At 41.3% G+C, this 21,725-nt stretch overlaps 1 protein-coding gene across 2 annotated transcripts in view; it reads left to right on the top strand.

Annotated features, from left to right (window-relative positions):
• Positions 1–21,725, top strand: part of eng (endoglin) — a 51,937-nt gene that overhangs the window by 6,979 nt on the left and 23,233 nt on the right. For both annotated transcript variants that reach the window (XM_085413999.1, XM_085413998.1), the window contains exon 3: positions 11,029–11,171. In XM_085413999.1, coding sequence (XP_085270125.1) covers positions 11,029–11,171 — 143 coding nt within the window. The remainder of the gene's footprint in view (positions 1–11,028; positions 11,172–21,725) is intronic.

The following is a 21,725-nucleotide window of genomic DNA, read 5'->3' as shown; positions in this document are numbered from 1 at the left end:
GTACTTGTAGTATTGATCTTTAGCGCTCTTTTATAGATGAGACCTCTAATATGGACTGAACACAGCTGTGATTGGCTAAAGCTTTTTTACTTCCATCTCAGACCACCTGAATTACAATATGTTGCCCCCAAGGTTATTATGGATTTTTTTTTTTCATCAAATGATGCCCAAAACATGTTTCCTGTCCCAGGTTTAATCTGACACAGTTTATGAAACACAGGTGATGCAGTGTTAATGTTAATTTCAGAGAGGTTTTGTCTGTGCTTTCAAAAGATTTGGCTCTCTTTACCAGGCAAAGCCAGAAAGAGCTTTTTTTTAAAGTAAAGAAGTGAATCAATGATCTTCTGAATAGCAGCAGCTCATCATTAAAGAGAACAAGTAGCTGCGGCAATAATGCTACAGCAGGATGAGCAGGATGGACAGAGAAGAGCGGCTCTGCTTAAACAGAATTTGTAAATGATAATGTTTACTGAGAAAAGTATTTTTGGAACACTGCAGAGGAGATGGACATGGAATCTCAGCCTCCTGCATTAACCTCGCCACAGATGAGAATGACTCTTGTAGCCATGGTAACCTTACACAAAGATCCTTAGGAGATATAAAAATGAAAAATTGAGAAATTAGATAAAAAAGAAATCAATAAGGTCTTCAATTTTTATTGACAGAAATTATACAAAAACCTAATGAAAATCCATCCGCCTTTTTCTGTTGATCCAATTTATGGTTGCAGCAGGGGCGGGGCCTGGAGCCTGCACCAGCTATCATAGAGTGAGAGGCAGGGTACATCCTGGACAGGTTGCCAGCCTGTTGCAAGGCTAACACATAAAGACAACTATTTAGATCCATGGCCAAACCACTGCACCCATGTGCTGACCTCTAATAACAAAAATCAGTTGTCAAAAATTTGAATGATGTTATTTGAAATTCATATCAGGGCTAAATGTATCACTGGACAAGAAAAAACTGCACACTGTTTCAAAACACAAACAAACCAAAAATGTGAAACACGGTTCATGCTGCAGCTGTGCTGTATCTCGCCCTTATATTATATAAATGAAACCATCTTCTTCTTAATGGCTCTGCAAGTTTCCTTCACTACTGAAACCTGAGTGCAGCATCATCATATAAATTTAAGATACCGGCACTTAGCCGTGTCCTGAACATCATTATTATGTGACTGCAAGGTCTCATGCCCTCTGGTCCAATGTTTTTCATTATGGAGCTGTATGAGCACTGAATGCCTCATTAGTGCTGGGCGAGATAAATGCCCAGTCAGCATGGCGACCACTTGTACCCATGTCAACATGCCTGCTGTCTGTGAAGATAAGGCATGGTGTTATGTATTCTTATCTTGTGGTCTGTCTGCCACAGTCACCCTTGGTCTGCACAAATGCGGGAAATGCACCTGCATAGTATTACTTGATTTAGTGGATGAACTACTGGCGGGTCATCTGACTCACCCTATGACTTCAAGCCAGAGGTGCCAACTCACAGTAGGGTTATGTGGTCTGTCCTTGCTTAGCAAAATCTTAGACGGGTATCTTTAATTAATGCTTTTGCAGGTCAGAGTTCAAAATTTCTTGACAGAACAGCTTGACAAAAATATGCTCAGTTGAAAAGCTTTCAAATATTTTGTGTCACGTTACAGCGCAAGTATAGAGCTGTTGCTCGGAAACCTTTTGGTTTGAATTAACTTTCAGCAAACATAAACTGTGGAATCTTTAGCTCACATGTATTTTAGATGTTAGCGTACAATTTACTTGTACACGGTGCTTTCCTAAACAGGAAATATGGGCTTTCTCAGTACACGATATACTGATTTCTAATGGTGCACAATGTGCAGTCGAGTGCTTTAAAATGGCAGGGCCTCTTGATTCAAGCACTGGGTGGGTAGTTTTCCTGTTGATTCAGGTGCCAAACCAGTCAATCTGTATTTAAAGAGCTGAAATTTCTCTGTGATGTCTGGCTGTGCGTGTGTTTTTTCCTAGCGTGTGTGTGTTTGATGTGATGAGAGAGCCCTCGCTGGATTTGGACGCTCGATATTTCATTTGCTTGTATTTCTGTGATATGTCAGAAAGCAGAATATGTGACTCGAAGAGAAAGCTTTGAGACATCTGACAGATTATTTTAATCTGCTCATACAGTGTTACTACAACAAATCCAACAGTCAAACTTGGGGTACTTAATAATCTTTTTCCTGCTGCAGGGAATAAAGTTACACTTGTCAAATAACAAGTGCCGGAGTCCAGACACTTCCATTAGTTAAACAGTGAAATGAAATCACAAAACTTGAAGCTGTCTCATAGATCTCTTTTTGAGATGATTCAAAACCCTTTGAGGCCCACTGAAGTCGTTTGTGTGACCACATATATTTAAATATCTCTTCATGGAAATAAAAAGACACTATTCATTTTGTGTTTGCAGAATATCACTTCCAGTTTGAGAGCCTCTCCGGTCCCGTATAGTGCACTATGGTGGCTCTCAATCCATAGATCATGAATCGTACCCTTGACCCTCCCTCACTTAGAATATCTTAAGAAAATATCAGAGCCTTCATTAATATGCAGTCTTCATGTTGGAAAGTATTAATATTTACTGGCAAAACTCAGTCAAGAAAAACAGGCTAATCTCTATTGGTTCTACACGAAGCATATGTTGTGCAAAGCTACATCAATCTTGAATGATTAGGAGCAGCTACTGTGCAATGAATCTCTCAACGCTTCAGCCTGTTTTGGTTGCACGCAGTTAGCATGAAACTTGCTAAATTAGTCTGTCTATCCACCAATTAACACTTAGATGATTAATTGTGTTTTGCCAGTGCTCTTTTGGTGTAGAGGAGAGAAATCTAACGAAACAAGTGGATAGAAAAGAAACACTTTACCCGTTAACCATCTGCAGTATAATACATTACCGAGAGAAAATGCGAGCATCGACATAAAAATTATGCTTTTTACGTGTGTCACTGAGCTAATCAGCAGTAGTGGCTAAATATTAGCAACAGACAGGGTATAAGGTTGCGTGTGTGTGTGTGGTGAACATCGCCACTGGTTTACGACAATGATGAGACGATGGACGAATGGCTCCCAGAGGTGTAAACAGAGCTAGTGTGAAGACAGGCTGTCTCCAGACCCGCTATCACATCCGTAATTCCTGCCCCAGCAAATAGTGGAAGCAGGACTTCGAGGACTTGCTATCCAGCTAACAAGACTAATCAGCATTTTTTTTTCTTTTTTGGATAAAATATCAGACTTAGAAGAGGGAGGTGAGATGGTCAGGAAGCTTGTGTGTTGCACGGAGTGTGTACTGTGTAGTATGCAGGGGTGAGAGGCCAGGGGACAGTGCAGGCCCCTGCAGAGCACTGATAAGAGCTTGTTTACCTTCCTGTGGATGGTCAGGCCTCAATCTGCAGTCGCGGAAGCGCCAGGACAATAGGTGTGTGTGTGTGTGTGTGTGTGTGTGTGTGTGTGTGTGTGTGTGTGTGTGGAATCAAGAGAGAAACTTGAGCTAGCCTTGAAGCTCCCCTTTCCCTCTCTGACTAACTAGGGTAGGACTGCTGACCCTCCCTCCACATTCCCCGTCACGACTCTGTCGCCCGACCCTGGACACAAACAGTTTACTTGACCCCAAGGGACCATGGGAGACAGCTGGTCTTGATGTTGTTTGCTGTCAGGGTTTCCCCCTCCTGTTTTTTTTCTCCCTTTCCTCTCTCCTTCCTCTCTTTCTCTTTCTTTCTCGCTTTTAAACCATCCTACTGCAAGTTTTGCAAGCCTTCGTTTTGCATACACTCCAGGCAAGTAGCTCCATTTTTCCACAGAGACTCACAATGAGGGTGTGCGTGAAAGATCGGGCATGAAATCAAGCCTGCCTGCTTGCTTTCCTGAGGTGAATGAAAAGGCAGCAAGTTATTGAACAGCAAGTACTCAGTGCTTTGAATCAAAATCAGCATTTAGTTAGGGTGTGATGGAACTTTTTAAATTCAAGGACTCGCTGGTGGCTGTCAGCATTCTGCACGGTGGGGTTGCTTCAAGTTAACGAAACGCACAAACAGTCCTGGGCTTTTGAGATCTTTAAGAACGCCTTAAAACATCACGTAAAACTACCCAAATCGCGCATGTTTGTGGCGAATAATGCAACTAAATAATTATTTGTGTGTGCTGACTATGTGCAACATCAGTCTCTGCAAAACCAAAACTGTTTGAATATACCAAGCACGATTTCTCTGGGGTTCATTACATCAAGGGTGCTTTCCCATAAAAGAGATGTTGTATTTGCTGTTCACAGGCTTCTAGTCTTCTTTAATGTTATTGCTCCCATTACCGGAGTCAGCTTTAGTCCTTTTTATTTTTGCTGACCAATGACATGCTGACACCCTAGAATATATTCAAAATGAGAAGCTGACTGAAAAGTGAACTTTACTTTTTGCATATATGTGCTTCTCCTGGCAGTTATAGACAGTCTGGAGCCATAGTGAATAATTTCTAGGATTTGTGATGTGAGCAAGAGAGTTATACTGAAATGCACTGTGTGCACATAAGTAATGATTACCTAACATATTCTTATAAAAAAAAGGTCAAATACATTATAGAGAGGTGTTACGTTATAGTACTGGTAGTACGGAAAGCACAGAATTCCACATATCCCCATTCAGCCTATCAAATGCTAGCGCCAGTGCACAGGTGCCCGTATTATACTATTTCCTAGCATTTGTAATAACTTGATAACCTTGGGAACACTCAGCTTGTTCTTTTGTGGATTCACAAACACTTACTTGACGCTGGTAGCATATTGTGTGTTGACTAGACAGTATATGTTTTAAATTTTTGTAGAGAAGATTCGCTTCCCATGAACGTGTTACAACAAATTTTACACAAATGTAAAAGGAACAGATTTGAGTTTGAACACAGATCAAGTTAGGATATCAGCAATGTGTAGGGTACCTTTGATCTTAATAATGATAAATCACCTCCAAGTCTCCAAGCACAGCCTCTGGCCTCAGTTCAGCTACACTGCACTCTTCATAATTATGTGGCTCCCTCCTGGACAGTGATACTTCATTTGAGAGGTTCAGGTTGGCATCTCGTATTAATTACATTTTTCCAAAGTGTTTTAATTTAAATCTGGAAACAATGTGGAAGAACACTTTGGTGCACACGTGGATAATGTGTTTAGTGGGGTGTTGCTGGTCAGTCAAGCTGCAGTCTAAAAATATTAAAATTAGCATAATGTAATTAATACATAAAAAAATAAGATGTCACACATTTCTCATCCTGAGGTCTAGACCAGACAAATCTGTGCTCTGTTTTGCGAGGCTTACTTTCTGACTCAGTCAGGTGATACTTTCGTAAAATGCTAGCATTAGCATGATAACATTTTTACATAAAGAACCCGACCTGACCTCACTGCTAACTGAAACTAAGTGTAAAACAAGCGTGACAAAATAAAATGTAGCTTGCTGAGCTAAGCATAATAAAGTATGGCCATTTATTGAATGAGCACTTGAGTACCAGTGTTGTTCACATTAATCAGATATTTTTATCCCTGTATTATCTCGTCTTGATATCTATGCAGTGTTTTACACTGCAGGGGTAGCCTGGGGATGGAATAGGGAACTATTTGTATATGTGTTTTATGGTGTGTATGTGTTTGTGGTGAGATGAGAAGGTGGGTTTTGTCAAAACATGTGCATTTGATATTGTTACCTGCTTAGGGATTAGCTAGTAGCTACAGCGCTGTGCAAAGGTCTTGAGCCACACTTCATTACTTTATATTTTTACAGGAACATGGGAAATAGGTGCAGCAATGTATTGAAACTTGTGCAGACTTAAATGGGAATACAGTATATAAGGCAAAAACATAGTTAGTACAATCCTAATAAGCTTGGAAATCTATATTTTCTAAGACAGCTTTTATTTTTCAAGAAAATCTGAACTGAATAAAGTCAAGCTTTATTGCCATTTCTTCTGTCTTCAGGGGTACTTCTGCAGGCTTCTTGAAGGACACTCAGAGGTCTTCTTTGAATGTTGGCTGCCTTTTATTCTGTTCTCCGTCAAGATGATCCCACACTGCTTAAATAATGTTGAGGTCAGGGCTCTGGGGAGATCAGTGCACGACTGATACTGTTCCATTGTGTGCTGTTCTATTCAGGTATCATTTTGCTGCATTGCTAGTGTGTTTTTCAGGCCATGATGAAAAATGCATACATTGTCAGTCGTGTGGTTTCCAGCTGGCATTGCATGGTCAATCTAGTGTCATTTTTCTGTGTTTGTAATTCAGTCAGTTTTAACAAGATGCCCAACACCACTGGCAGAATGAAGCGCCAAACAATGACAGCACCTTCACTGTGTTTCAGAGACACTCACTGTTGTACCTCTTTCCTGACCTCCTCCATACATATGGATGATGATTTGAACCAGAATTTTAAAATATCAATTCATCACTCTATAAGAACTGTTGCCACTGATTTTCAGTCCAGTTCTTGTGTAATTTGGCATTCATCAGCCTTTTCTGACCATTTCACTTCTTTAAGAATGGCTGCTTGACAGTCAGCCTTCCACTGACACCATTTCTGATGAGGCTCCAGTGAACAGTAAATGGATCAACTAAGGGCCCAGATGCAGGTCCTGTGTAAAGTTGTGTTGTCTCTGTCAATTTTTGTAACTAAAGAAGTGTTTTTGCAACACGCTGATACTAACAAAGGGCCTAAAAATACAATTTAAAGTTGGTTCTTTGATAAGTTGTCTGTTATGTGTGACCACAACGCTGGTTCATCCCTCAAGATTGTCCCTTTTTGAAGTTTGAACAATTCATAGATGGGTGTTAAGTAAATGAGGGGTGGGTCAGGACTTTCACACAGTACTTCAAATCTGATAGACTGCACTCTACTCATTGAGTTCAATATTTGTATGCATAATTGCTAACAAATAAATAAATAAAGTAGAGCTATGAAGCAGAACATAGTTGATGTCAAGCTGATCCTCAGATTTCCTAAAATGGGCACAGTGTTGATGCTGGATTAATGGTCCCATGCACAATTGAACATGTGGAAAACGGATGTCTGTCATTTTCTGAGTCTGTCTCCCATCCTCTGGTAGAATGCCCTGAAGGTTAAGAAAGCAAGAGCAGATAGAACCTGGACACGCAAAGGGACCAGATGGACCCCCCCCCTCAGACAAGTGTGTCATGCAGTATGGTTTTCATCAGTCACAGATATCGGCTTAATCCGCAAATATGAACCTTGTCCAAAGTCTCTTTTACAAACAGCAAATTGACAATTATTGATTTTGACTACAGACTTGGTTTTATTTTATAAGCTTTCGATCGGTTTGCTACGATTGGGTTTCATCGGTCTCCCGTTGAATAAAACTGTCTTCACGTCTGTTTTCATAAGAGATGGATTTCTAAGTAGCCTGTTTAGGTCTATAAAATAACAGACATGACATATACAACTACTGAAAAGGAAAGGAATAAAGATTAAAGAAGGCTTTAAGATCAAATCTTATTTCATGAATCGGGGGTATTTTCTGTCTTCAATTATGTTTTCTATTTATATCTACCCCTGATACCTAACATCTAAATAGAAAATCAGCAGCATCCATAAACACGTCTTCTCATGGAATGGAAAATGGAGGCGACTGATATAAGTAGATAAAGAGGACAGCGAGTGAAATAGTTCTTCTATACCTCATTTACCAGCAGACCGCTTAGCGAGGCCATTGGCATTTCCGGGGGCAAGAGGGCAAAATGAATGTTCTTCATATCCGATGGTGACTCGTAAAAAAAGGAGGCTGGTGACACAAGCATGCACAAGCACGCAAACATACACGCACATTCTTGTGTGGTCAGTGTGATTTATACCCAGAGCTCTTGGGCAACAGTCATGGGCCGTTGACTCTATGACAGCAGAACAAGAGAGAAATAACTTTAGGGTTGTGGTTATTGAGCAACAAACATTAACACAGAAGAGCAGAATAACAGGAAGCCAGCCTTGACCTCTGGGGTGAGAGGCAGAGGGGAAAAAAAGAGAACGCAAAGTATGGATGGTTCCCCATCTGGATTTTCAGGAAAACTTTTAGTTTGATGCTGAGCAGACTGAGGAACAGCGAAGATGACGATTTACAAATGATACAGGCCTTCCAAGTCCCTCAATTTGTGCCAAATATGTTCCTAACTTCATGGAATAATAAGACGACTTGTTCCACAATCTAAGAGGGAAAAAAACACCACGTGGAACATAAAAAGATGCATCACTTCCACAGTGCACAAAAGTGATGCGATAACAATGATGTAACTGAGTTTAAATTAAAAGCAGCCTATTTTCATCAGGGATATCTTAGGTCACAGGTAATGTGAGGAGAAAAAAAACATGTGAATTTACCAATTGAATACCCCCCCCAAAAAAAAAGAAAAAACACAAAAAACCAGCCCATTAAAGGAGACAAAGAGCTGATTATGTAACATGCTCTTGCTCCCTCTATCTTGCCGTTGTTTGTTGCATTCATCCATTTCTGTCCCATTTTTATCACAATCTCTGGCCACTCTCGCCCACCAGCAGTGATGACATTGCCTCAAACAAGGCTGCTGATTAGTGCCACTTCTAAATAAGGCACATCCGGTTAGCTTTCCAATCCTCGTAATGTATCCATTAACCCCTTCCACCCTATTCTCCTGTCTCTGTCTCGCTTGCCTCACTCCAGATCTCCTCTGTGATGAATTGTGGCCTGCTAGGTAAACAGACCAAATGCATCATAAAAGCCAGTGGAGCGCAGTGTTATGCAGCATTTGCTTAGTAAATTCGTCGCTTCTGTCATGATACCACGCTCGCTTACTTATGTGCTTCGGTGCCAGCTGCTTTGAGGGTGATTGAGGCATGAATAGTGGATGTTTCGGCATATGTTGCGTATATTCATCACACAATGGATATGCTTATCTTATTTTTGAGTGTAGATCAGTTCTGACTGATTTAATGAAAGCTCATTCCATGTGCAGGTGGGCTAAGGAAGACTCTGTAAGGAGTAAATCCAAACTAGTGACTGTGTCAGCCATGATGTGGCTGTGACTAGTGCCAGAAAACTTCTAGAATAACCCACTTAAACTCTGTCATCTATAGTCAGCGAACGGTGAGCGATGGGCAAGGAAAGCGATCTCTAATTGAGCTGGAAAAAGCCTCTGACCTTTTTTCTTGAGGAAAGAGGAAGTTTGTTGGAGAATATTTTGTCCCTGGCAACTTTATACAGGTTAGAATAAGCATGCGTGCACACATATTCATTCTAGTCTAGCACAATAGATCTCTGGCACACAGACACGCATACACAGTCCAGGTCAAATACCAGGCATTTATACCCACCCTCACCAGTGATCATACACCCTTGGCTGGATTAATTCAGCCTCCCAAGACTTGGATCCTCAGGTTAAACAGCAGTCTTCTAGCAGGGAGCAAAGTGAGCACGGTGATGAATGACTGCAGCCCCGTGTCCTGACACGTCTGATAAACGTGAACCAGCGGATCTGTTTTTAAACAATGTAGTCCTACCCACACATTTAACATCCATTCTCTGCGACCAGGGGAAAGCTTTCAAAATGATTAATAACAAATTTAGCCCTGTTCTGACAAGAAATCTGTAACATTGCTGGGTTTATCTTTCTTTTAAATAATAGCGTTTTGGCTTTCACACATGAAGGTTTTCTTTTGGTTTTTCTCCTGTTATGTCAAAATATGACAGGATTGTTACAGATGGATTCAAATTCTTGCAATAAGATATGAGACTAGAGAATACAGGGAGTTTCATATTAAGGTTGTGAGCAGTGTTGGTCAAGTTACTTGAAAAAAGTAATCAGTAACTAATTACTGATTACTTCCCCCAAAAAGTAATCCCGTTACTTTACTGATTACTTATTTTCAAAAGTAATTAATTACTTAGTTACTTAGTTACTTTTTAAAAACACGATTTACAACCTGAATAGGTGATAAAGCGATAGATCTTTCAGCCCAATTCTACTTTTTCTACATAATCCATCATACAAAATGTAATCAAATGGAAAAATCTCTTTTTAAAACTGGTTTTATTAGTTTTAATCTTTTAACTTCATGCATCAAGCAAAATTTTTTTGTGTTTACACTCACTCTTTCAAATAGATGCAAGTAAAACACAGCAGAAAATAAATAAAATCAAAGACTAGCGGTCCTTTTGCTCTATTTTGACCTGTAAAGCAGGAGTGGGGTAGGCGGAGGTTTACCCTGGTGCAGGTGTGCCGCGGTCAGTTGAAGAATCCGCGAGTTTCTCTGTGAATTTCCCGTTATGTCGTAGCGCACTCGGTGCTTGCTTGGAAGTTTAGGGGTTTTTTTTTCCGCTGTAACAAGAAGTTTTCTTCCCACGCACAATGGACGCTAATGTTTTTGTCACTTTTTATGGAATCAAACTTAAAGTAACCCATATGGAAAAGAAATAGTAAAAACTTATATGTGATTACTCATGAAAGTGGCCACTTTCATGAGTAAATCATATAAGGCTTACATGATTTACTCATGAAAGTGGCCACTTTCTCATTACTTTCATACATTGTTTTAGTAAGTATCCAAAACATACAAGTTTCATTATATAATTTTTCAAGGGATCTTATATCTGTTTTCACTCTTATATGCTTTTCATACAAGTTTCACACAAGACAGATACAAACTTTATAAGATTTATATATATCTTTTCCATATGGGAAGGTCAGTACTTCCACGCTTTAAACGCTGCACACTCATACTCTCTCCCCTCGATATATGATCCATTGTTGATCTGCACACAGCTGTTGTCACAAACGTCGCACTTGCTTATGTCACTGTCATGAGACATTCTCGCAAAAAATCACGGTTTTAGTAACGCAGCGGTCCTACGGGAAGTAACGGTAATCTAATTACCGTTTTTGCAATAGTTACAAGTAACGCGTTGCTGCCCATCTCTGGTTGTAAGCAATAAATTATTTACTGCAACTTAAAAACATGCTGCTGTTCATATTTAACTATTCTTACTTCATTTCTTTCAGCCACAAGTCAGACATGCACCCCGGTGACTTCAAAAGGTGAGAAAGGCAGTCCGTGGATCGTGAATGAGATTGGCTGTTGGACCAGTTTTGTCGGAGAGGACAAGGCAGAGGTCCACATCTTTAAACTGAACTTTAATAACCCGGTAAGCATGTCAAAGTTATTTGAGTCTATCTAAGTTAGATATAATAATCTGTAAAAATTGTCATCAAGTTAAAAAAAATCCAGTTTGACTGAGAGTGTTGTACACCGAGCTCGTCTGAACTTTATTATTTTTATGGAAAGAAGTAATAACCTGAAAAGTAGTGGTAAAATTCAAATAAAACTTTAGGTAAACATCACAATGTAGAAAGTTCAAATGTTTCACAATTAAACTGCTGCCATCTGTCAAGCACGGTTTAGTTGTCATTTAATCCCAAATTCCCCTGTGCGACAGGGATACGTTATCGTCTGCTCATTCATCATACTTCTTAGCTGATGGAACAGTATGTCAGGTGCTGTCATGCTGAAAAGGAGAAAGCTCTGCACCTATGTTCACCTCACAGTTCACAGCATTCCTAAAATGAAATGTTTCATTCCACTGAACTATCATTACACTGAGTTTAATGATGCTCATTTACTTATTTATAGAGTTATCAGATGTTATGCAATGTGGGACAGTATTAAAGCTGAGTCAGTTTTAAAAACTGACCATACCCAGTAAAAAGAAGCATGCACTGTGATTATGCACATTTAACTTTAAATATATCATTTTTTTTTTGCATGATATTTTCTATGACGTATGATTTCAGCTGTATTAGAGCTAACAGCTAAATTCAATCGTAGATAGAAACAAAACACCACAAGAACTTTTGCAATCAACAGTCCAAAATTCAAAATAAATACTTCAACTAAAACTTGCACAAAATCAAAACCCCTTTTATACAGTATGTGAGTAATCACCAGTTCAACCAATCTCCACAATATGCAGAACTACACTCATCAAAAGCACCAGCAAACACACTCCTTTCCCTTTCTTGCGCCATCTCTAAACCTTGGTGTAACTGGCAAAATATCAGACAGCTTGTTGCAATTTTTGGCCTTGAAGTAAATGGAAGATTGTGTAACGGCAGAGCTTGTTTTAGGGACGAAGCCCTCATTGTTAGCAGTTGACCTTTAGTTTCTAATCAATAGGCTTCAGCAAGATTTACAAAGCTTATAATGATGGCAGTGCAGTTATTTCTCAGTACCTTGACAAAAATTAATTCTCAGAGTTCAGCACTTTACTGATTATGTCACAGTAATTATGCAGTTTTTACTTCTTGTCTATAACTTTTTGGGCTTTTCGATGTTGTGACGGGGGCTTTCAGAGACCAGCGCGAACGATGAATGTTCCTTATTCATTTCTAAAAATATCAATGCTACATTTGAGCATGTTCTTCTAACCAAGTGAAGCATCCAAAAAAACACCTCAGTGTTCGAACACATCGTTTGACACCGTCCCACACAGAGTGAGGTCATTAATTTCGCAAGAAATAAAACTGGCATAGGATGGAGCATATAATTTACACACTTGATATAGTTTGACAGATATGATTTTATTCAGTTTAATGTGTTCAAATTAATGAATAACAGTGTTAAAAGCACTGCATAGACTATTAAACACTCCTCTTCTTTATGTAAATTAATGACCTGTGAATAAAAAGAAAATACATAATGACTTAATTATGAAGGAAATATGTTAAAGTATTCCTTTTTAAAAAAAATGTAAAACAGTGTGTGCTTTACTGTATCAGACATTATGCTGTGGTGAGGTAAATAAGTGCAGCTTCAAAAGAGTTTTATTCCTTTTAAAGGCACATTTTCAGCTGGATGGGAAAGGATATATTTTAGTATTCAAATTAGAAAAAGAACAGGTGTAATTGTATGAATTAATGATGGCTGAGCTCCTTTAGAACTTGGGTAATGTGCATATGTGTTCACAGTGCCTTGCCTTAAAATGGATGGATGTTATTGTTTAGTTGTCAAACCTGCGGCTTTCCTTCTGTGACAACTCATAATGTCGTTGTAACGCAGCGATGTAAAGACCTTGTATTACCGCGGAAGCACTAGCTGGTAGTCGGGCCGTACGCGTGTCTTAGTGCAGTTGAACATAATCCACAAAGTCCGCTTGTAGTCGAAAAACAAACAGGCAAACGTTTATTTCCACAGTTTGAAATACAGTGATCCATTTCTGAGTAAACTAAGAGATGATTAGACCTTTATCCTATACACCTTGAGTTAGCAAAGATGCACTGCTACCTGTCTTATGTAAAGTCTTGATAAGGAACAGCTTTTGTAGGTTGGAAAATCTGTCATGTGATCTGGGATCTTACTGCTGATGTGTGTCAGGCATGAAAACAAAACTGTAGGCTAAAAAGGTCCTATGGGGGATCAATGTGTGGAACCTGGCATTTTATGAGAGACACTTAAGGCTAAAGATAATAGTGTATCTGGTATGTTTTTAAAAAAATGCACATTTTACCGTATTTGGTCATCATTGTGCGCAGACTTTCCCTGACTCTGAATAAATAAGCTTTTAAACATCTTCCCAGATTACAAAACATAAACACACTCCTTTCCCAACTTTATCAGCCTGATAACTAGCTAACCATTAACAGATGCCAGATGTGACAGAAACGCAGCTTTTTTCAACCCCTTTTAAAAGCCACTGTAGTGTTTTCAACGAGGATGTTGGTGACACCGAGTTAAACCACAAATGAAGACCCTGGAGTTTAGTTGCAGCTTGTTTAATTGTCTCCATGAACATGTGGTGAAAACTGAAATGACAGAAAATAAACTCCATCTCAACAGGCAGAAGCATGTTTACATCAATAAAGTGCATTACTCTCACTAAAACATTCATGTTAGCAAATACACATTAATATCCAAAGTTATCTGTACAAACTGTCATATAAAGTAACTTACGGCGTTCCGGCCTGATAATTCGGAGTAGATGGCATTAGATTACATCTCCATACTGCCTTTAGCATGAGCCTGTTTCTCAGCAAAACCGAGCGCTTGACCCAAACCGGAAGTGCTCGACCGGAACCGGAAGTGCCCCGCCAGAACGGGAAATACATTTTAGCGATATTTTCCTTTTAACTAAAACGTATGTAAAGCATGAATTATTCATTTTAACAACACATTAATTTTTTAATGGCAAATCTTTTTAGAATTATTTATTTCAAATTTATGAACCTATTTATTCAGAGAAACGCCTTAAGGGCAACACACTCCCCGCCTGGCCTCTCGAGGCCACTATGCTAAACGAACATTATGCATTCAGTCCTTTGGCATGAGGAGGATAACTTCTGTAACTGGTCGCATAAATGTCTTTATGCACCCTTCAGTACATATCTTTACCTCAATTTTCCTTACTCGATCGTCCTTGCTTGGGAATGTGGCAGTGACCCTGGCCATGGGCCAGCTGTTTCGTGCAACCTGCTTGTCCTTGAGCAGAACCAGGTCACCAACTTGGAGGTTTCTGCGCGACCCGGTCCATTTCTGCCTTTGCTGCAATGTGGGTAGATACTCTCGCCTCCAGCGTGTCCAGAACTGGTTGGAAAGGGCTTGGACCCGTCTCCATTGTTTGTTGTAGAGGTCTTTATCCGAAAAGTCTCCAGGTGGGGATAGGAGGCAAGATTTCTGCGTAAGGAGCATTGAAGGGGATAGGACGAAGGGGTTCTCTGGATCAGAGGATACTGGGACGAGCGGCCTTGCATTTATTATGGCTGTAACCTCAGCCATGAGTGTGCATAACACGTCGTGAGTCAGTTGAACCTTATTTTGTAGTAGCATGGAGTCCAGGATTCTGCGGGCGACTCCGATCATGCGCTCCCAAGAGCCTCCCATGTGGGATGCGTGTGGTGGATTAAACTCCCAACTGCAGCCTTGGACAGTTAGGCACTGTTGGAGTGATTTATCCATTCCAAGTTCCTTTGAAGTGCTAATAAAATTGGTGCCACGGTCAGATAGCAGCTGTTTGGCGGGGCCTCTCAGGGCGAAGAAGCGGCGGAGGGCGTTTATGCAGCTGGATGTGTCCAGAGATTCGATTACCTCAATATGCACAGCTCTCGAACTCATGCAGGTAAACATGATGGCCCACCGCTTACTTTCAGCTACTCCGCCCCTGGTACGCCTGGTTGTTATGGACCACGGTCCAAAGACATCAAGGCCGACGTAGGTGAAAGGAGGACAAGTTTTTAGGCGTTCAGGTGGTAGGTCCGCCATGAGTTGTTGTTCTTGTTTTCCACGTAGTTTGCGGCAGGTTAAACATTTGTGGATTACTGAATTGACTAGTTTTTTGCCGCCTAAAACCCACAGCCCAGCAGCTCTGATTGCTCCTTCCGTCAGATGACGACCTTGGTGCCTTGTTAGCTCGTGATAATGGCGAGTGAGCAGAAGGGAGATGTGACTGTTTTTTGGAAGAATTACTGGGCTCTTTTCAACACTCTCAATTTCTGCGTGTTTGAGTCGGCCTCCAACAGAAATGAGACTGTCCTGTAACATTGGGCTGAGCTTCTTGAGGGGGCTCTGTTTTGAGATTGGCTTGCCAGCATCAAGGGCAGAAAGTTCCTTCTCAAAGTATGCCTTCTGTGTCTCTTTGAAGATGACAGTTTTTGCTTGAGCAATCTCCTCTGGAGTTTGAGGCAGATGACATTTGTGCCAGCCTTTGCATTTTTTGTTTGGATTAGTCCCATTGAAGGACTTTGCAATGTGGATAAGATTTGCTATGGCTCTGACTAAAGACTGAAAAGTAGAAAAGTGCTCAAAACGCTTACAGATGAGTACTTGGAGGTGAGTGACGTAAGTTTTTACTTCTGGTCTAATTTCTGAGTCTTTATCTGGTTCAATCAGGTCAAACCTTCCACTCAGTTGTGTTGTCTCTGCGGCAGGACGGTGGATGAAGGGTGGTCCGGTGAACCAGGTGGACTTTTTTAGTTGGAATGCCGACAGTGACCTAGACGCATGGTCTGCTGGATTTTCCTCTGTGCGCACATAATGCCACTGTTCTGGCTTTGATGACTGGCGAATGCGCTGTACTCTGTTGTGAACGTATGTGTAAAACCTTTTTGACTCATTACAGATGTAGCCAAGCACTACTTTACTGTCCGTATAGAAATGCACTGCATCAAAGTCTAAGTCTAACTCATCTTGGATGAGGTCAGCCATTTCTGCTGCCAAGACGGCTGCACATAGTTCAAGTCTTGGTATTGTAGGTTCTGACAGGGGGGCTAGTTTTGCTTTGCCCATTATGAACCCAACCTCGACCTTCCCATCTGTTTGAACTGCCTTTAAGTAGGCCACAGCTCCTATGGCCTTAGTAGATGCATCTGAGAACAAACACAGTTCCTTTCGCTTTGCTCGACTTAGTGAGGTGGATGTGTAGGTTCTGGGAACATGTAGTTCTCTTAGATCCTGAAGGGAATTTCTCCATGTTTCCCATCTGCTTCGTTTGTCCTCTGGAAGGGGTACGTCCCAATCTGAACATTCTGAAGTAAGCTCTCTGAGTAGGGCCCTTCCTTGGATTGTAATGGGTGCCAATAGGCCCAGGGGATCGAAGACGCTATTGACAGAGGACAATACGCCACGGCGAGTGAATGGCTTGCTTGAGGTGGCCACTGAGTAAGTGAATGTGTCTCTTGTTATTTCCCAAATGAGTCCAAGGCTTCGCTGGGATTGTGTCTCTTCACCACTTAAATCTAAGTTTTTAATGACAGGAGCACAATCTTCTGGGCAGAAGGCCTGCATAACTGCCTGAGAGTTGGAAACGAACTTATGCAGGTGTAGGTTGGATTCAGCGAGTGAGGCTTGTGTTCTTTGAAGCAAGTCTATAGCCTCAGCAGGAGAGGGGACAGAGATCAAGCCGTCATCTACGTAAAAGTGCCTCTCCACGAACTTTACTGTATCTGCACCATAGTCTTTCGAACCTGCTCTGATGGCCTTGCGTAGTCCATAAATGGCAACAGCGGGGGATGTTGAGTTGCCAAACACGTGGACTTTCATCCGGTACTCGACAACTTCGTTGTTTGGGTTGTTGTCCCTATGCCACAGAAAACGGAGGAAGTTGCGGTGGTCTTCGCGTACCATAAAACAGTGAAACATTTGCTGTATATCTGCCATGATTGCAACACTTTCTGTCCGGAAGCGGAGAAGAACTCCGACAAGTGTGTTGTTTAAATCAGGGCCAGTAAGGAGGACACTGTTAAGAGAGACACCCAAGTACTGGGCGCTAGAATCGAAGACAACCCTGATCTGATTGGGTTTTTGGGGGTGGTAGACTCCAAATGTTGGAAGATACCAACACTCTTCTCCCTTTTCCAGTGGGGGGACCACCTCAGCGTGACCATTGGAGAGGATTTTTTCCATGAAGGCCACATAATGCTCCCGCATTTCAGGTTTCCTATTAAGGGTGCGTTTTAAGGAGGAGAACCTCGTGGCTGCCTGCTGTCTGTTGTTTGGTAATTGCTGGCGGGGTTCCTTAAATGGAAGTGGGGCGACCCAACTGTTGTCCACGTCTCTGTACATAGTATTGTCCATCATTTTTAGAAAGAGAGTGTCCTGTATTGAGTGAGCTGGTTTGTTGTCGTTATCTGTCCGGTTAAAAACTGTTTGACCCAGAGTTTGTTCGGGCGCTTTACCTGGCCTGTTTGTGTGTGGCATTTCTTTGAGTTGCAGGAGGCTACTGCATGGTTTGAAAACTGTAGGGCGGCCATTTTCCAGAACGACTGTCTTCAGGGTGCTGACTGTAGGCCTATGGACATTACCCAGACAGACCTCCCCAACTACAACCCACCCTAGGTCTAGGCGCTGGGCGAAGGGGGCATTATGGGGGCCGTTAATTCTCTGCCTGACCTTGTGTGCCTGTAAAATGTCTCTCCCTAGTAGCAGGAGTATTTCGGCTTTAGGGTCTAGCTCTGGGATGTACTTTCCTATGGTACGGAGGTGCGGCTGGTGTAGCACTGCGCTGGGAGTTGGGATTTCATTCCTATTGTTAGGGATGTCCTGACACTCTATGAGCGATGGTAGAGGGATCACCACTGACCTATCCAGTGACTCGATATGGAAGCCTTCAGCTATTTTACCCCATGTTTCTACAACACCAGAGCATGTTCTAAGATTGTAGGAGAAAGGTTCACTTTTAATGTCAAAAAGTTCGAAGAACTCAGGCTTGGCTAAAGAACGATTGCTCTGATCGTCTAGTATTACATATGCCTTAACAGCTCTGTCTTTGTCACCTTTAGGGTACACCCATGTGAGACATATCTTGGAACATGAACGTCCCCACTGACCTGGACCGCACACGTCTGTGCAGCTTGTTGTGACATCAACCATGTCATGACTGTTTTCTCTCTCCCCGCCATTCTCTTGTGCCGGAGGTGGAGCCTTGTTGGTCTGTGGTGGAGGACCGGGATGCATGGCTGCATCGTGACTTGTGCTGTCACATTCAGAACACTTTACCGAAGATTTGCATTCCTTCGCAAGATGAGTATCTGAAGAACAGCATCTGAAGCACAATCCTTTCTCTTTGAGGAAGGCCTTCCTTTCGTCCAGTGCTTTATTCCTAAATGTTCTGCATCTTTTGAGTGGGTGTGGCTTGTTATGTAGTGGGCAGTTCCGGTTAAAGTCCTTGTTAGGGGGAGAAATATAGGTTTTGTGTACAGTAATTGGCTTGCTGGAATTTAAGTTTTTTGCAAAAGGTTTTTCTGGTTTTAAGTTTTGCTGTTGGAAACTTGGATCATTGCGTTTCTTTGCCTCTTTACATATGAATTCACAGAAGTACTCAAAAGGTGGGAAACAGCCTTGGTTGTTCTCTTTATATTGAGAGCCGTGTGACATCCACCTCTCCTGAAGTCCATATGGGAGTTTGTCTACGATTGGGCTGATTCCACGAGAAGTGTCCAGATAGAGTAGACCGGGCAGATGGCCGTCTTCCTTAGCGCCTTGAATCTCTTGCAGTAAATCTCCTAGTTCACGAAGCTTGACATGATCTTTGACTGTTATTTTGGGGAAACTGTCCAACCGTTGGAAAAGTGACCTTTCGATTATTTCTGATGCTGCATAACATTCATTCAGTCTTTCCCATGCTTTGCATAGAGCTAATGTGGGGTTGTTGACATATACTGAACGTATGCGTTTCACCTGATCACTTGACTCTCTCCCTAACCACTTTGTCATGAGATCTAGCTCTTGAATGGGGGTGAGTTGGACTTCAGCTGTTGCACTGGTAAATGAAGAGCACCATGCTCTGTAGTTCTCTGGCCTATCGTCGAACTGGTAAAGGCCTGAGATTATTAAATCTCGACGTGCCATGTATTGGGCAAAGGGCTCTGCTGGATTTAAAATGCTGGCCGTGGTGTTATAGTTATGCTGAGGTACGAATGGTGAGCCGCATGGGTTGAGAGAGGTATTTTGTTTCTCCACTTTAGGTTTTGTTTCACCTTTCAGCTGGCTGGGCTTATTTAGAGCAGCAATATTATCTTTGGTAAGTCTTGTTTCAAAGTTGATGGGTTGTGGCTCTAAATTGCCTTCTTCAGAGGGATGCCACGTTACAAATGTGTTGGGTGAACTTGCTTGGGGGCAAGAAGTGGTTGGTAATTTTTGTGGACTGGGAGATAGCTTGGTCTCCATTTGAGATCGTACATATTCATTTGTACGTTCTAATTTTACGCTTTCTGATGGAGATTTTCTACTCTCAGGTTCTTCTTGTATAGCTTCAGCTTCCTCTAGCACTTCTGCTTCAGCTACAGCAGCATCAGCTTCCCTCTGTAATGTTAACACTTCTAATTCTGCATCTATTTTTGCCTTTTCCAGTTCGCTTTGAGCTTTTTCAACCTTCAACTGTGCTTCTTTTGTTGCATAGCATGCTCTCACCTTGGCAGCTTCTGCTTTAGCTCGAGCATGGGCAGCGCTTACTGCTGATCCAGATGAGCGGCTGGTCCTTAAACTGCGTGCAGACTTGTTACTGGATGCCATTTTGACCGTGATGAATCACCAGTAGCCGCCTTTTCACTGTAGTGTTTTCAACGAGGATGTTGGTGACACCGAGTTAAACCACAAATGAAGACCCTGGAGTTTAGTTGCAGCTTGTTTAATTGTCTCCATGAACATGTGGTGAAAACTGAAATGACAGAAAATAAACTCCATCTCAACAGGCAGAAGCATGTTTACATCAATAAAGTGCATTACTCTCACTAAAACATTCATGTTAGCAAATACACATTAATATCCAAAGTTATCTGTACAAACTGTCATATAAAGTAACTTACGGCGTTCCGGCCTGATAATTCGGAGTAGATGGCATTAGATTACATCTCCATACTGCCTTTAGCATGAGCCTGTTTCTCAGCAAAACCGAGCGCTTGACCCAAACCGGAAGTGCTCGACCGGAACCGGAAGTGCCCCGCCAGAACGGGAAATACATTTTAGCGATATTTTCCTTTTAACTAAAACGTATGTAAAGCATGAATTATTCATTTTAACAACACATTAATTTTTTAATGGCAAATCTTTTTAGAATTATTTATTTCAAATTTATGAACCTATTTATTCAGAGAAACGCCTTAAGGGCAACACAGCCACATTGTTCAATTTTGGTCTGTGTTTAAAGAATTCATTTTCCAGCTAAACAAACATATGCAGTAATTGCTGATAGGGTATTGGGATGTTTTGATTTTCAAACTTTTTGCTTCAGGGAATGTCAGTGAAAAGTAATTCTAGAAAAGTTCTAATCTATATGTTGTTATTGTTCGGCCAGACTCCATTTTTCACTGTCCAACATTGTCGGTCAGCTCGCATTAGTCATTTCTTTATCAGTGTCCTTTGTTTGTTTGCTTGCTTCTGCTGTTTGTTTTCACTTAGACTATGTAGTATTTTTGCACAACTTCTGTTAAGCAAATACTATTTATTGATCATCCCGTTTTATTTTTCACTGTATTGGTTTTTCGCCGTCATCTGGCAGAGAGTATGAGAATGGAAAAGCAGATGTGTGCAGCCTCGCTAAGACATTGTCACAGGATGGTGAAATACAATCCCTGCCTGCCCATCCATCAGCTCCAGAATTAATAAAAGCCTCAAGGTCCTTTCCTTTAACCTCTCCCAGGAAAGCCATTGAGAATCCTGTCATCCTTTAGCAGAAACGTTTACCAGCAAGCTAAACTGATTCAATTTGATTTCCACTGGAAAATGTTATGATATACAAAGAATCATTAACACAAGCGTCCTTAAGAATGAAGCTTGGTTACCTCACATATGGTTTTGTGCCTTTCTTTGCTTCGAGTAATGCTGCTAACATTGTGCAAGCACATCATTGTCTTTGTCTCAAAGACACAGTTACTGCTGCAAATGTCGTCAGGTCTTTAGTCTCATTTAATGGACTGTAAATCAGAAGAAAATGCAGTTTGATGACAAAACAGATTTAAAGCATATTAGAAAGGAAATGGTTCTCGGTCTTTTTATTAGGCCCGAAGAGTAAAATTAGGCACATTATGTTCTGTGGGAGAGGAAGAAAAGTTAATTGCGAAAAGTTCTAAGTGTAGTTTGTGGAAAGAATGGCGCAAGCTCTCTGATTTTAAAAAAAGGTGAACTCTGTTTGAGACTGGTGAGAGTTCACAAAAGGAATTTGGTCTGCGATCTGTGTGATCCACTCAACACTGTGCATAATTGGCATATCCTGGTC

Source organism: Rhamphochromis longiceps, linkage group LG7 (genome assembly GCF_057381845.1).
Source record: "Rhamphochromis longiceps isolate RC_006_pf linkage group LG7, R_longiceps_female_GT1.1, whole genome shotgun sequence".
NCBI lineage: Eukaryota > Metazoa > Chordata > Actinopteri > Cichliformes > Cichlidae > Rhamphochromis > Rhamphochromis longiceps.
The sequence above is the reverse complement of the archived record's forward strand: the minus strand, read 5'-3'. Positions and strand labels throughout refer to the sequence as shown.